This window comes from Apium graveolens, chromosome 6 (assembly GCF_009905375.1).
Source record: "Apium graveolens cultivar Ventura chromosome 6, ASM990537v1, whole genome shotgun sequence".
NCBI lineage: Eukaryota > Viridiplantae > Streptophyta > Magnoliopsida > Apiales > Apiaceae > Apium > Apium graveolens.
In genome coordinates this window covers 8,090,993-8,104,980 of record NC_133652.1, presented here as the reverse complement: position 1 = coordinate 8,104,980, position 13,988 = coordinate 8,090,993, and the positions used below count along the sequence as shown (strand labels likewise).

The 13,988-nt window shown below is 36.3% G+C and overlaps 3 protein-coding genes across 3 annotated transcripts; all 3 read right to left on the bottom strand.

Moving 5' to 3' along the window:
- Positions 1-4,605: 4,605 nt before the first annotated feature.
- Positions 4,606-5,589, bottom strand: LOC141664505 (protein FAR1-RELATED SEQUENCE 5-like). The gene has a single exon (XM_074470458.1). It carries the CDS (start codon positions 5,587-5,589, stop codon positions 4,606-4,608), a length of 984 nt encoding a protein of 327 aa, XP_074326559.1.
- Positions 5,590-5,625: 36 nt separating this feature from the next.
- On the bottom strand, positions 5,626-6,930 carry LOC141664504 (protein FAR1-RELATED SEQUENCE 5-like). Its single transcript, XM_074470456.1, has 2 exons — positions 6,448-6,930; positions 5,626-6,330 (listed from the first exon to the last, which is right to left on the bottom strand). Exons 1-2 carry the CDS (start codon positions 6,928-6,930, stop codon positions 5,626-5,628), a joined length of 1,188 nt encoding a protein of 395 aa, XP_074326557.1.
- A 507-nt stretch (positions 6,931-7,437) lies between these two features.
- On the bottom strand, positions 7,438-9,753 carry LOC141667665 (putative carboxylesterase 16). Its single transcript, XM_074474232.1, has 2 exons — positions 8,699-9,753; positions 7,438-8,238 (listed from the first exon to the last, which is right to left on the bottom strand). The coding sequence occupies exons 1-2, from the start codon at positions 9,361-9,363 to the stop codon at positions 7,695-7,697; spliced, it is 1,209 nt and encodes a 402-aa protein (XP_074330333.1). The 5' UTR covers positions 9,364-9,753; the 3' UTR covers positions 7,438-7,694.
- Positions 9,754-13,988: the final 4,235 nt, after the last annotated feature.

The following is a 13,988-nucleotide window of genomic DNA, read 5'->3' as shown; positions in this document are numbered from 1 at the left end:
AAGGCACATAGAAGGAGTGAAGATAATACTGAAGTAACCAAATCTATATCTAAACCACTACCTTCCATACCTGAACCTCTTGTTGCTAATCCCACTATAAACATCCATGGTGAACCAATCATTCCAAAAGAGGAACCTATTGATTGGGACACCATCAAATTGCCTACCTTTCTAACCACTCTTCCACTACCAAAGAAACAGAAAAGAAAACCCAAATCTACACCTCCCATAACCTCTAAGAAATTCACTCAAAAACAAAAGCCTAAGCCTAAGCCATCCATTTCTAAAGATGATTATGTTCACATCTGTGACATAAAAGAAATTTCAGACATTGAACTCTATCTGGATGAGCTGGAGGATGTAAGAGGAATAGCTGCTTACAGACAGCTACCAGAGAGATTAGTGTTCAGATACAAAGGAGCTGGGGAAAGAACATGGCCTCTCCACAGGATTCTGAATGAAGGCTACTCTACCTTGATTAGAGTCTTTTCAGCTATACAAAAGGATTCTGGCTTTACCAGAACTGCCAAGACTGAAATTCTCAACAAAATTGCCAATATAAGGAAAACTTGGAGGGAGCCCAATGCTTTACCCAGGACTTTACTCATTCAAGAAAGGGGAATTACAATTCACAAATCACCTCATTGGTTGATGGAATTTAGAGATGATAAAGGAGTCAGAAGATTTTTCAGACTTGAAGACCAACTCAAGATTGCCAGCAATGAAACTCTCAAGGAAATGCAATCTAAGTTGGATATCAGTGTTGAAGATGAAGCTGAATTCTTCAGACAACTCCAACTCCAAATTGAGGAAAATGACAAAGGGCTAGGAAAGAAAACCAGGGAACAAAGAAGAAAAAGATGATTTGCTCAGGCTAAAGGAGTATCCTTGGAAATACTGTAAATCTTCAATTTCCTCCTAGTACATACATTTTTGCAGCATTTTCAAATTTCTACTTAGTTTCAATTCATATATCTGTTAAGTGTTTTGTTATCATCAAGTTAACCCTGAATTTATGCGTACAATTCTTATAGACATAAATAGGGGGAGATTGTTAGGAATATATGTGCATTAGTTTGATGATATGTTTAACAAAACACTTAAGTAGAAATTCAGTGTCTGTAGCCTCAACGGATAAGACCACTTTGGCTATCCGTTGATGGTGTAGCTTTACTTAGAAATAAGTCTAGTGTTGTAGCATATTTCAGTCTCTGTATTTAAGATGTAATTCTTAGAAGTTGAGAGAAACTATGAGTCATGTTGACTACTAGAAGATATGTAGATAGGAAGGCCAATTGTAAATATTTCATGCCTTGTAATTTTGTATAAATGAAGTGGTATCAACGGATGACTTAAAGACCTTCAACGGATGAGAAGCTAAGCTTCAACGGATGTCTCTAAAGCTTCAACGGATAACATCCTTCAACGGATGAGTGCATCAACGGATGAAAGCTTCAACGGATGTTCTGTTGATTAACCGTTGATAAGTGGTAGTTGTACCTACAAACAGAGGCACGTGGGTGAACAGAGATAACTGAAATGTGGCAGCCTAATTTCAGGAACATCAGAAAAAGCAGCCGTTCTACTCTAGTATAAAGAGATATTAAGTCAACAAAGTACTGGAGTGAACTGGAGAAGAAACAAGTGGAGATCTTACTTTATTATTTTATATATCCTTATCTTCACTTGTAAACTTGGTAATATATAAACCAAGTAGTAGCTAGTAATTAGACAAGAATTTTTCCAGAGCTGTTTAGAAAAATCTTGAGAGAAAAATTATCTAGTTTGTACTAGGATGCAGCTGTGATCAAATTCTTAGATCACAGAATTTCTGAAATACCATCTCTGGTGGAACAACAAATCCACCAGAAAAGTTTTTAAAGGTTTATTGTGTTCTTTACATTTGTGTTTGAATATATATCTGTCTGTATCAGCTTAAAGCAATTCACACACTTGTTCATCTTGAACACACAGTCTTTATAAACTGCTCAAAACTTGAAAAAGTTTTGAGATTTACATTCAACCCCCCTTCTGTAAATCTCATTGTTAGTTCTCTAGAAATAACAGTTAGTATTTCTTATGTGGGACTAAATTGTTTTGTTGATTCATATTTATTGCAGATTGATAGTGCTACACCTGCTTCTTCTACACCATCTCTCCCGATTGCTTTTCATCTGGTTGACATGGAGGTATCATTTATTTCTCAGTGTTGAGTTAAAATTCATCATGTATAACTACTCTTGAATGGTTGCATGATGTTTGTTGATTTAATTGCAGCTTGCTAGTGCTACTCCTGTTACACGAGGATTTGTTGATTTTCGTGGTAATGTTACCAGTGTTCCTGTTAAGTTAGCCTCCATATTCGAGGTACAATTTAAAAGCATTAATGCATTTTGACATATTTAGTTACTCCTGTTGCATGTGTTCATTGTTTTGACATGTATTTGCAGATCGACAGAAGTGAAGACTTTTATAAAGATAAGGAGAGGCGTGGTGGTGATGACAAACGGGGTGATTTGACTAGACCAATTAAGAACTGAAAGATCGACTGGATTTTTACACATTGGTGGGCTGGTGATCTGTCATATGTTTTTGAAAGGCACACAGATATTACCATGTTCCTTAGTAAGAAGCAAGTGCAGACCCTGGCACCCGGGAATTTCAAAATGCTTTACTCCGTCCAGTATTACTTCATGGTAACCTCTAATCTTTGCACATTTAGACTTATAAAAAGAGTTTATGCTTAATAAAGAGTTATGCAAATAATTTATGTCTTTTAACCCTTAATTTGATTTATTATTTGCATATTTAGGATAAAATGCTTAATAAAAACTTATAGAAAAGAATTCATGTCTTTTAGCCCTGAATTTGATTTATTATTTGCATATTTAGGATATAATGCATAATAAAGACTTATAAAAAAAATTCATGTCTTTTAGCCCTTAACTTGATTTATTATTTGCATATTTAGGATAAAATGCTTAATAAAGACTTATAGAAAAGAATTCATGTCTTTTAGCCATGAATTTGATTTATTATTTGCATATTTAGGATATAATGCATAATAACGACTTATATAAAGAATTCATGCTTAATTATTTCATATTTGTTACTAATTATTTGAAATTGTAGGAGAAAGTCCTCCCGTGCTGGCTAAATTACTTGGACCCCCAGAGATTTACAAAGAAATTCATGAAGATGGCTATAGTTACGGCTCGGCCGAAGCAAGATACTGGAGTTGACTGCGGCGTCTATGTATGCAAGTATGTGGATGACATTCTTAATGGGATTAGATTGGAGCACGCTGTCTGGCATCCATATGATGATGTGGAGACATTTCATTATCGCATTACTTGGGAACTGCGTAGGGGGCGTGCTCGTCATCTTTCAGCATGGGGATTGACTCAAAGAAATTTGGGTTTATGATTTATTTCTTGAATTTGTATTAGAAGATTTATTGGACTTGTATTTGTATACTTATGTTGGTTCTTGTGGTAGTTTTTTGATTGTTCATGTTGGTATGAACTTATTTAGAATGGTTAAATTGTTCGTATGGATTTGGTTTGCATTTTTGATTTGGATATGGTTTGGATTTTTGATTTGGTTAGCTTTTGAATGTTAGAATAAATGGTTAGAATGTTTATCATTTTTGATGAGGATTGATGTTTGATTTGTTGGATTGGTTAATTTGTATTGGTGTTTGATTTGTTGGAATGGTTATGTCTTTTTATTGTTGAGTTTGTAGCGTAGAAACAGGGACAGGAAAACTAGGAATTGCAGGAAACTGCAGGCTGCAGAAACAGCAAAACCTGCAGTCTGCAGGTTTCAGTACCCTTCCGCAATGAATCATTGCGAAAGCAAGTCCCATCCGCAATGACTCATTGCGGAAGCTTGAAACTTCTGCAAAAATCACACTTTGGTCACCCTGTTTCATTTTTTTATAATTTGGTCACTGCATATGAATAAATTCAAATTAAATAATAAAAACTCTTACAATTATTGTAAAAAATGCCTGGAACACTGAAAATTTTAAAAAATAATTTTTGTATTTTTTTTCACCATTTCTCATTTTTTTTTCCATTTTATTTTGATTTTTTCCTTGAATAATATGTAATAATTCGAATTAAAAATAAAGAAAAAATAAAAAAAATGGACTTTTCTTAAAAATTAATCAAAAATTAGAGGAGACACTGAAATTATCAAAAAATAGTGTCACTAATTTTTTTTCACCATTTCTGACTTTTTCCATTTAATATTGAATTTTTAAAAAATTTAAAATTGAGTTAATTTCTTAAAAATTCGAAGCTAAGCAAAAACAGGGGAAAACAGGGGGGAAATAGGGGACCTTCCGCAATGATTCATTGAGGAAACAAAACACTTCCGCAATGAATCATTGCGGAAGGGGGCCCTTAGCAGTTTACTTTCTGCTCCTCCCCTGTTTTTTTCAGCTTCGAATTTTTTAAAATTTGTACTTATAAAAAAAGTAAATAATAGCTCAAATACATAGCAAATTATATTTAAAAGCCAAATTCAAATATTGCATTCCAAATTCAAATATTATATTCCAAATTTAAATTTCTACATTCAAATAAATTGCGAATTAAATCATTTAAAATTTCTATTTGGGTTTTTTAGACAACGCCTCCTATCATGTCCGGCCACACCACAAAAGCCGCAATAACGGATTTTTTCAGTTGACGTCTCAATACCACTTTTAGACCTTCCCGAATTCTTCTTTGTTGTTGACGTCTCAATGCCACTTTTATACCTTGTTGAATCCTTCTTTCTTCCCTTTGTTTGTGACATTGGAGGATTGAATATTGGATCATATTCATCGTAAGCTTGGAACTCCTCCTCCATTCTTGAATTATTTTCTTCTTCACGAAACTTTTCAATCACGTAACACTTTCCTTTCTCAATCAAATCCATCACGTAATTGTATCGTGGTTTTGAACAACTTCCAAGAGCACTCAAACCTTGGAAAGATTTACACAAAGCACTATACCTTTCCGTTGTTGAATCACCAACATCAACAAGAACGGGAGGATTATAAGGCGAAAAACCATCAATTTTATTTGCGCTCGCCGTCCATCTTGATTTGATAATAATTTTTGGTATCATAGTTTTTTGTTTCTTGTCAAGATAGTGTAGGATATGTTTGCAAAACATCCCTGAATGTTCAAATTTTTTACATTCACAATCAATATTTGCTTCCAAAGAAACCATTACCCGATACCTTCTTCTAAGATTCTCCGACACATTATACTTCTCAACTAAATACAACTTCCACATGTAATTGGAACCATCTTTGCAACTATTTACCACATAAGATGTGCTTTTTCTAAGCTCATTTTGAAATTGCCTAAACATTTCTTTTGTGTAAATAGAAGAAGCATGATTTTCTAAGGCGGAATTAAATATCAATCTCCTTTCCTTATACTCGATCTCGTAGTCGGCTTTAACCTCATTAAGAATTTGTGTTTCCAAAGCCTTTTGTGAATTCCCAATGAATTCTTTCAACCCGGTTGAAGCTTTCACATACTCGTCAAAAAATGAATTCATAGACTCGCTTCTTGAGGTGGTGGTCATACCGGCGGAGAAATGCTGTTTTGTGTAAGCACGAATCTATTTATCTTTTATGGCATACATATCGTTTAGCCAAACATGATCCTCGAGTCCATACTTATCAACCAAAACCTCCCACTTACCAACAAATTCCGTGGGTGACAACGACTTGTACAAATAATCATTTAAATCCCCTTTAAATTCTGGATATTGTGTGTACAAAGCCGACAATTTTTCGGGAAATTTATTACTTATGTGCCACGAACATAATATGTGCTTGGTATCCGGAAAAATCTCGGCAATAGCATTTCCCAATGCTAAATCTGGATCCGTAATAATAGTGAGGGGAGGTTTGTTTCCGACGGCTTCCAACCATGTCTTCAAAACCCATTTATATGAAATCTCCATCTCATCTCGCATGAGTGCAAACCCGAACAAGATATTTTGATAATGGTGATTGACCCCGGTTATTGGTATAAACGGCATACAATACCTATTGGTCCTATATGTGGAGTCAAATGAAACAACATCTCCAAAATTCGTGTATGCATTCAATGATCGATGATCAACCCAAACCAAACCTCTAACTCTATTTTCTTCATCCAAATCAACTCGATAGAAAAAGTTTCCAAAACTTTTTTCTTTCAATTGTCGTAGCAAGGCCATCCCACTCCCCGCATCATCGGAATCGAACACCCGTCGTCGAATATCACGAATTACGTTACGAACATCTTGATTAGAAAATCCAAGTTTTTCCACACCACCCTATGTTTCACCAAGAAATCTCATCGCTTTAGCGGTTTCAATGCCCGATTTATCAAATAACTCAAGCAATGCTCGGGTAACCGAATCTATATTTTTGGACATTTGCATGAATTGTACTTTATCCGAGGTTACCATATCATGATCATGCTCTAATTTAACCAAAGTTACTTCCCATTTATCATTTTTAACTCTATGAGTGACACACATTCGAGCACTACAATTTGTTCTCGGAATTACATCTTTAATCCTTCTTTTTTCCTTTCTTTCATAATCAACATCCAATTTCGTACTAGAACCTAGTCTTCCACCCTTACGACAAATATACAAACGAGAGGAGATACCATTACCCCGTGAATGTCTATGAGTACTCCTAATAATAATCTCAAATCTAACACTTCTACCATAATCTCTATAAAAATTTTCGGCTTCATCCAAAGTGTTAAAAAATATACCAACGCAAGGCACAACACTATTCGTATTTGATTTTGAAAAATCGTAACTTTTTTTGTCAAAACTCATATCATCATCTCCATCATCATCATCAACATCATCATCACTTATATTCATTTTCTCTTCTCTACAAAAATCATCATCATTCATTTTTCCTTTTCCTTTACAATCTCCCTCTTCTTTTTATGATATTTCTCTTTTTCCATATACTCAATATCATCATCATCCATATTCTTTTTTCCATATACTCAATATCATCATCATCCATATCCAATTTTTTCTTACATTTATAATTATCAACATCTATCAATTCATTAACATCATCTACTTTAAAGCACATATTATTTAAATAAAAAATTAAAAAAAAAAACAAAACGCTTCCGCATTGTATCAATGCGGCTTCCGCAATGTATCATAGCAGATGTATTCCGCATTGTTTTATTGCGGAAGCTTCCGCAATGTATCATAGCAGATGTCTTCCGCATTGTTTCATTGCGGACGCCTTTTTTGTTGGCTCCAAGCCACGTGGAGCCAACCGTGGGTGTGGAACTTTTGCCAAACAAGAGACATACCAGTCCTCAACTCCTTGGTAAACACGATCATAGTGATATGTAATGATGTTTGGGAGGAAACAAACTGTTGTTACCAAAAGAATGGTTAAGTTTGGAAATATCTCCTTACATATCATGTACACATACAAAGAATAAATTGAAGAAACAAATAGACCTACAAATACAGGAGAATTTTGTGGTTCAGCATCATCCTACCCTATGGTGACAATTTCTGCAATGTATCAACTATCAACAAGAAAATTCGTTGATCTATTATCAGCACCCAAGCTGAAACTCACTATCTTTTTTTTCTTCACAAGTCCTATTAAACTCTAACTGTACCTTATATATCTATTAACAATCTCAATATGAGAACTCATGGCCTCTGAGTGATATATACTTTTTGACCCATATGGCAATGTCCTCAGCACATGCCTCAGCCTGAGGTGTTTTGAGGAGCACATCAAGGGTTGCAAACTCATGCACAGCATTATGGTAGTCGAGAACTGGAGCGTCAACATTGATTTTCCGAAGCTCCTCTGAGTAAAAGATGGCTCGATCCCTCATCCAGTCATGTTCTGCAACAACGGTTAATGTTGGTGGTACATACTTCGAAGGGGTGCCTCTTCCAGGAATGACATTTAAAGGGTTGGCAGCTGGGTGATCAAGATCAAAATCTTCCTCGGGTAAAAACAGTTTCCATGCCTGAACAGCCATAGCTTTATCGTAAATGTAAGAGTTTGCTAATTTAATCTCAGAATGTGTGGGAACGCTTCCAATGAAGAAAGGGTACATGAGAACTTGAGCTACCACTCGAACAGGATCTAAAAGTTTGCCTGCCTCAACAGCTTTACGCGCTACATAGTTTGCAATATTGGCACCGGAGCTAACTCCAAGGAGAACACACCTACACAAAAATAAAAATCACACATATTAAACCTCAGTTATACTCATGACCACACACATATAGAAAAGACCTAAAATCACAAGATTTCTTCTCTAAAATCATTTGCATACTACCAAGTTAACAATCACTTCATAGTCATAAGTCATAACAACCAAGCCGTGTTAATACATTAACAATGCTGAGCCGTGTTAATACATTAACAATGCTGTGCTTTCGGCAATGTTTGTGACAATTCTAAACACGGGCTAGAACATGACACAATTACGAAAATGATTTAAAAGAGGCAAAGCTCGAAAACTAAAACTAAAACAACTCCATTAACCCAAACATGATCCAAAATAATCCAATTATCGAAAATTTAAACTTAAGCTTGTTAACCCTTTTTCATCACATTTCGATAAAAATTTATAACACGATGCAAAATCCAAAACGGACACTAAAAATCAAGAGATAACAATACCTAGAAGGATCAGCATGAGCAGCTAACCAAGGCTCAACCATAGAAGCTCCGAAATTATCGACAATTTCCCAACTATGATGAACACTATAACTCTTCCCAAGTAACTTCCTACACTCCGCTAAATTCGCTTGCTTCCCTAACCAATTCAACACCTTAACCCCATCATCAAAAGCCGCCGGAAATCTATTTTCCGGCGCTAACCTATACCCAACTGCCACAACTATAGCATCACACATTTTCGCAATTCGCCTACAAAACAAATCATTTGCTACCGAATCATTACTCCCACTCACAAACCCACCGCCGTGAAACTGCAAAATCACCGGCAACTTCCGGGCATTTTCTCCCGCCGGCGGCAAGTACCCGCCGTAACCCACCTTCTTTTCTGCCGGAAAAGCATTGACTTTTTTGTTGGTCAAAGATAAGGCTGTCTCAGGGAGAAATATACGTACAGAAAGGGAAGTGAGAGGGTCGATATGAATGTCTTTGGTTGCAACTCCGTCGGAGAAAAGGGGGTTGGCGGCGGCGATGGGTTCGTCGGTTCTTGAAACGACGCCGTATGAGTTTTTAACTGGGTTTTTGGATTGGTGTAAAAGGGTTTGTAATCGTCGGTTAAATAAGAACTTGAAGATTACACTGTAGAGCTTTACTGTTAAGCTTGGCATTATAAATTAATAAAGAGAAGAGAGAGAGAGAGAGAGAGAGAGAGAGAGAGAGAGAGAGAGATGGATTTAGGGGGAGTTTGAAAGTGTGATTAACAGGGAGAGAGAGAGAGAGAGAGAGGGAGAGGGAGGGAGGGAGAGAGAGAGAGAGAGAGGGAGAGAGAGAGAGAGAGAGAGAGAGAGAGAGAGAGAGAGAGAGAGAGAGAGAGAGAGAGAGAGACGAATTTAGGGAGAGAGATGAATTTACGGGGAGTTTGAATGTTTGATTAACAAAGAGAGAGAGGTGATGATGAAATTAGGGAGTTTGAATATGTGATTAAAGGGTTTGAGACGCCATTGATGAAACAGAGACCAATTCGAACTGGGTTTGTATTAAATCAAAATATAAAATTAAGATGAAATTAGAAAAATTCAATTTTGTGAGGCGCGTGGAGACCAGAGAAGAACACAGAGGAAGGATAGGGAAAAGAAGGTTCGGTGGCTTTGGTTGGAAATGACATGGCAGTGGGGTCCGTGATTATCGTCATTTGGTCTGTTCTGAGCTGGCGCTGAGCTGGTAAACATGCGCTTGCAAATAATTTAATTGTCGTTGTCATGTTGGGCATAAACGAACCAAGTTCGTTAGACTCAGACTCAAATTAACTCGACTCATTTAACAATTGAGTTCGAATTCGAATAACAAAATTTACTCGTTACACTTTTGATTCGATCCGGTTTTTACAGGTGATAGACTCGCATGTGACTTGAGATTGACTTGACCTCGACTCGTTTAACTAGACTCGATAAGCGATATACATACAAAAAATTGTAAAAATATACCTGGAAGCATGTTCTAGTTCAACATTACTAGACGATAAATAAAATCACAATAGTTCGCATTACAGTTCAAATTCTAAAAATAATAAGCAAATTACATATTTTAAAAAAGTTATTATTAGTGCTAAATTTAGAATTTAAACTAGTTAAAACTTAAGTTAAAATTAGACAAAAACATCAATGTGTTATAAATTGATTGTTATTGTCAAAGATTAAATAGTAAGGCTAAGCTTAGACTTGAAAATCTTCACATTGCATTTAATTTGCTTGTCTCTTGTTTTGGCTATAAATAGCTTTGTTTGTGATGAATAAAAACACACTCAAACAGCTTTCATCTCTCAAGTCTGCTCTCTTTCTCCCTTTCTGCTATATTTATTTTTACGGAGGTTCAATATAATATTATTATAGCTAGTATTTTACAACACAATGTTCATTATCCAGTGAAGATACTAGCACTAAGATATTTTAAAATTTAAAAATTCTCATGAGCGAAAATAAGATGGTCACTCTGCAGGTGAATCTCCAAGACAAACTATAAAATTGCAACACAGCAAAATGCACTAAATTAAAGTTGAAACAAAATATTAGTTTTTTTTTAGAGAACAAAATATTAGTTATACTTCACCGACTCTAAAACAAAAGCAGATGCATCTCTATTTTGGATAATTATTGAGCAAGTACTATCATTGAACTGCGGAGAGTTGATTAAATTACTAATACGGTAATGCCATTAATAGCATACAGTAGCGTGTTGTTACATCTAATATCTCATATTTTTTAGAATTAGATTAATAATAGAATAAAAAAATAAAAAAATTAAAATTAAATAAGGACTAGGATTTAAAATTGAATTAGATTAATGATGCTAAAATTTGGATCACATTCTAATATGGATAACTTGTAGGTTAAGAAAGAGGGTTTTGTATCGCTATAAATACATCTTATTCGTCTTCCTCGTTTTAATTATTAAAATTTGTAGGGCTTATATACATAAAAATCAACAATCTTGTAAAATTCGTAAAAAATTCATCGTAAGTCAGAATTCAGTGATCCTGGACTTTTCGGAAAGGTTTTTTCGTTCTCTACAACTTTCGTGTTTCGTATTTTTCAAGAAAACGTCGTTTAGAGGGTCAAAAAGGCTATATTCAGATATGATCATGTTTTGAGGTAAGTTTTCGATCGATCTTGCTAGATTTTCAAAATTGTGTGATAGGTGTATATTTGATTATCAAAATTTGGGCTAAGTGATTATATATTTGAGAGTATTATGTATTAAGTTATATGTATGGTTGTGTATGTGTGGTGTCTAAACAATAATTTTGGATATTTGATTTGTGTCATGGTTTGTGAAAATATCGAATAAGAACTTAGGACCGCAGTCACCGGATTGTAGTGACAGTTTTCAGAAAATTTAGGACCGTTATCACCGGGTTGTAGTGGTCGTGGCATGGGTTATTGGTTTTGAATTATTGTTGTTTATGTGGTATGTGTATTGTGTGTATCGAATAAGAATAAGATTAAGAATATGTATCAAAAGTCTTTGATCTGTATATCGTATCATATAAATTATCGTATTTTTTTATATTTGTATGTGTTACTTGGCCGACTAGTTGGATCGATTGGTTTCTTGCTGGGCTGTATAGCTCATTACTTACAATTTCAGGTTTCGTATAAGAGTCCGAGTCGGATAGCGTTGGAGTTCGTTGACTTAGGATTGGAGTAGATTTGTTTGCTGCGCTTTTGTAATAGTGCCTTTGTAATAGATTTTTTCTTAGTAAATTGTATCTTATTTTAGTTTTCGATTTAGAATTAATGGTCCGGAAGTGCGGGCTGTTACATTACAACATATGTAGCAAGGACCTTATTTAGTTATATTAATCTCTACCGCAAATATGCACCTAGACCTTAACATGTGTAACGGGGAGGAAGAATGACTTAATTGTGACGAAGTAATGCATGCTTACAGAAGTAGCAGACCGACATTGGGCCATTTGCTGATTTTACAAAAATTATCATAAGATTTCATAAGTACTTATGCAATCAAATTTTACGATTGCCCTGCTAATTTTCTGTCAAAAGTGAGTAGTTTTTCTCATAAAATTGTTGAACATGAAACTCTCAATATGGATAAAAGGCAACTCATTTACTGTTATAGCCAAAATTTGGTACAAAATATATCCGTGTCAAATTCGGGTCAACATAATTCAATTTGGGCGAATGTCAAGAAAATGGATTTTCATGGACAGCCAAGGGCGGACAGCGAAGGACGGACAACCAAGGGCGGACAGCTAACGACGGACGGCCAAGGAAATGGATTTTCGTGGACGAGTTGGTGCAAGCCAAAACCTTTGAACAAGTTGGCATGCACCAAAACCCTTGGACAGGTCAGGCCAAACCCTTACCTTTGGACAAGTTAGGGCGAGTCCTAAATGCTTGATTGACAGATTCATTGGACGGATTTCTCAGACATGATTACTTTGACAGATTCACACATTGAATTTACATGGACGGGGTTAAGGCGAGCCCTAAACGTTGAATAAGTTAGGGCGCACCCTATAATGTAGAATGATAAAAGAAGAGATCAAAGGCTGATGACACGGGGCGGCGCCAATATACAAAAATGTTTGGGCGCGCCCTTAGATTCAACTTAGCACAGAATGCAACTTTGACATGCTACTTTGACAGACTCTTTGGATACTTCAGGAGGACAATGGAAGATTATTACTAACATATTTTTTGCAGGTACTCTATTGAAGAACTCCTTCCTGTAATGCAACAACATGAAGGCGATGTCCGTGGTCAGAGACCTCCAGGGGTATGCCTGGACGGAAGGTCTCCTTCTGTAGTCAATGAGTGTCCTCATTGGGGATGTGGGGTAAATTTTGGTGTGTACTTTGGGAGCTCTGTCTCTATAGTCAACGGGTGTCCTCGTTGGGAGACTCTGGAATATCCTACACTTTGCACCCGAAAGCTTGGGATCACTTGTCATGTAATCTGGTAGGGGCTCCTTATCCGGGGGACAAGGATGCGTCCAATATTTGGGGTGAACCACGACCATACCTGCGTTCACGGACTAGAGAAACAGCTGGTAGCGGAGGGTTATCCTTGGCCAGAGAGATGCCTTATCCGGGAAGTCTCGAAGCCGCGGACGAGCCTTGGGCCTTTGTGGTTAAGCCTCATCGATGGACATTCCTAAAGCTAGTAGAAGACGGTTTCCAGTAGGTTTCCTACTGGGCCTCGGGACAAGAGATCTAAGCCCATTAGGTTTCTTGTTCCTCAATAACTACGTTGGCTTGATTCCCTATAAATAGGGATACATAAACAAATTGTAAGGGGTCAGAAGTTAGAGCGCAAATGAGCCACCACTAAACCTAAGCAATCTCAGCCACCAATAATCACCACCACGAAACACTGTTCATACTTCTCGACGAACACTGTTCATCAAATCCGACGATACTGTTCATGTTTTCCGACAAAGAACCACCGTCACAGATCTTATTTCCGGCTACGAACCTCAAACTTTGTTGCTCCCAAATTCCTTCGTCAATATTTACCATTATATAGTGGGAAACAGTTTTTCTCTTATTCGGCTTGAGCATACTTAAAATTAGCAATTGTTACATTTGAACTATCTCTAGGTTGGAAAGAAGTTGTGCATGCTTTTGGAGCCCAAGTTTATATGTAATCTTGCATTTGTCGACATGCATGTTCAAAGATGATGTTGAAGAAGTTGGACCGCATTTTAACTCATGGGAACAAAGTTTACATCTTGCCCACTTTTCACTATCTCGCTCAATTCTTCCAGGAACTTC